Raw genomic sequence first — 2,016 nt, forward strand, 5'->3', positions numbered from 1 at the left:
ATTAGTATTTTGTTTTTGTTAGAGTAAAAAATTCCTCTTAATTAACTTTAAAATGTGTTGAGATATTTTTATGAAATTTTAAAAAGTTGAGAGACAATTTAAAGTTATTAAAATTAGGTTAGAAGTATCTGATATTAATATGTGCAAGTTGTTCTGGAGTGTTTAGGATGTTAGCCCTTCCCTTTGTTATGAATATCACTTATTATTGTTTGTTAATAAATATTAACCCAAGTGTCAAACTTTCAGACTTTATTTTACACTTCCATTGCTCTTACTTTTGTGAGGGTCACATTATAGTTACAATAGGATGCTAGGCTACTTATATATAATTACTTTTGTGAGGGTCACATTTTAGTTATAGTAGGATGATAGGCTACTTATATATTGTGCATGCTCACTTGCAATTTTATATTTGTATTGATATTATATTAGGATGATATATAATAATGATATTATATTAGGATGATATATTTGTACTGTAAAGTTTGTGCATGTAGTATACAATATGCATTCTGGTTAATTTATGTTTTTATTTAGTTTAGTTTTCGTATTCTCTATTATTAATAGATCATTTGTGTTTATGGATGATACAAGCTTCCATATTCAACCCTAGAGGACAATGATATTAAATCCTTATTTTTTTTGTTGCAATATTTTTTTTTAGCCCAAATACAAATGGCTGAAAAATATGAAGCTAATATTGACAAGAGCTTTAATAGTAGGAGATCTTTGGCTCTAAAAAATGATCTGTATAAGGTTCGTAGTGGTGAGGATGAAGGTGGTTGGATTGATGAAGATGATCTAAAGAAATTAAAGGCTCAATGGGAAGATGAAAAGTGGCAAAATATTTATATGATTAATAAACAAAATAGAAAATGTAAAGCTGCACTTAATGTGCATAATGGAGGATCTATATCTACTAGAGAACATGCCAAAAAGATGGTTAGTAATTCTTATAAATGCCATGTTTAATTTTAAATATGTTTATATTAATTTAAATTATATTTAATTGTTGCTTTAGAGGGTGGAGTTGCATAGGGAACCAACATGTTTTGAGTTTTACCAACGTCTTCATAGACCAAAGGGAAAACCAAATGAGTGGTTTAATGAAACAGAAGATAAGATAGCTGTATGTAGTCATTACACTAGTTTATATCTTTTATAAATATAAATATAAACTAATAGCAACTATTTTTTTAGGAGATGTACCAAACTCAAATATTTGAGAAAAACTCACAAAGTGGTGGGGGCAGCAACGAGCAATCTACCCAACAATCTGATAACGATGTTTACATGAATGTTGTTGGAGCCATAAATAAGAAAGGACGCATATTTGGATTAGGATCTTTAGCTGCTAATGTTAAATAAACTTTAAGATCATCATCTTTTATGCATAATGATGTGTCGTCCGATAAAGTTGCTGCTATGGAGGCTAAGATTGGAGCATTAACTGCTGAACTTGAGAAGATAAATCTTGATCAAGAAATGATAAAACAAAAGATGGAGCATTGGGAGCGAATGTTTGGAAGCTTTATGCCTAATTTTAATCAAAATTTGCCACTTCAACCCGAAGGAGAAGGCGATAGTGAAAATGTAGAGATGAATGATGTTGAATTTTAATCTTAGTTACTTTGATTTTTGCTAGATCAAATATCTGATCTTTTTATTTTTTGGACATGTTAAATTTTAATATCATGTAATGGTTTATTTAAGGATTTGTAAGTTCGTGTACTTTTTATGGTAATATTGATATTAACTTTAATCATAGTTACAATATATATATATATATATATATATATATATATATATATATATATATGATTTTTTTTTGACATGTTAAAATATAATATCAGTAATGATTTATAAGTAAAACATATACTTTTATGGTTATGTTGAATGAAACTTGATTTTTTTTAATTTTAATTAAGTATATAAAAATTATTTTAAAAATTCCAGAGACGGATTTTGAAATGGGATTTTTTTAATATTAATCTGAATAGAGACATAATTGTTTGT

General features: G+C 27.3%; 1 protein-coding gene across 1 annotated transcript; it reads left to right on the top strand.

Annotated features, from left to right (window-relative positions):
• Positions 1-675: 675 nt before the first annotated feature.
• LOC131624640 (uncharacterized) lies at positions 676-1,368 on the top strand. Its single transcript, XM_058895579.1, has 3 exons — positions 676-942; positions 1,022-1,129; positions 1,201-1,368. The coding sequence occupies exons 1-3, from the start codon at positions 676-678 to the stop codon at positions 1,366-1,368; spliced, it is 543 nt and encodes a 180-aa protein (XP_058751562.1).
• Positions 1,369-2,016: the final 648 nt, after the last annotated feature.

Source organism: Vicia villosa, unplaced genomic scaffold (assembly GCF_029867415.1).
Source record: "Vicia villosa cultivar HV-30 ecotype Madison, WI unplaced genomic scaffold, Vvil1.0 ctg.000146F_1_1, whole genome shotgun sequence".
Taxonomy (NCBI): domain Eukaryota; kingdom Viridiplantae; phylum Streptophyta; class Magnoliopsida; order Fabales; family Fabaceae; genus Vicia; species Vicia villosa.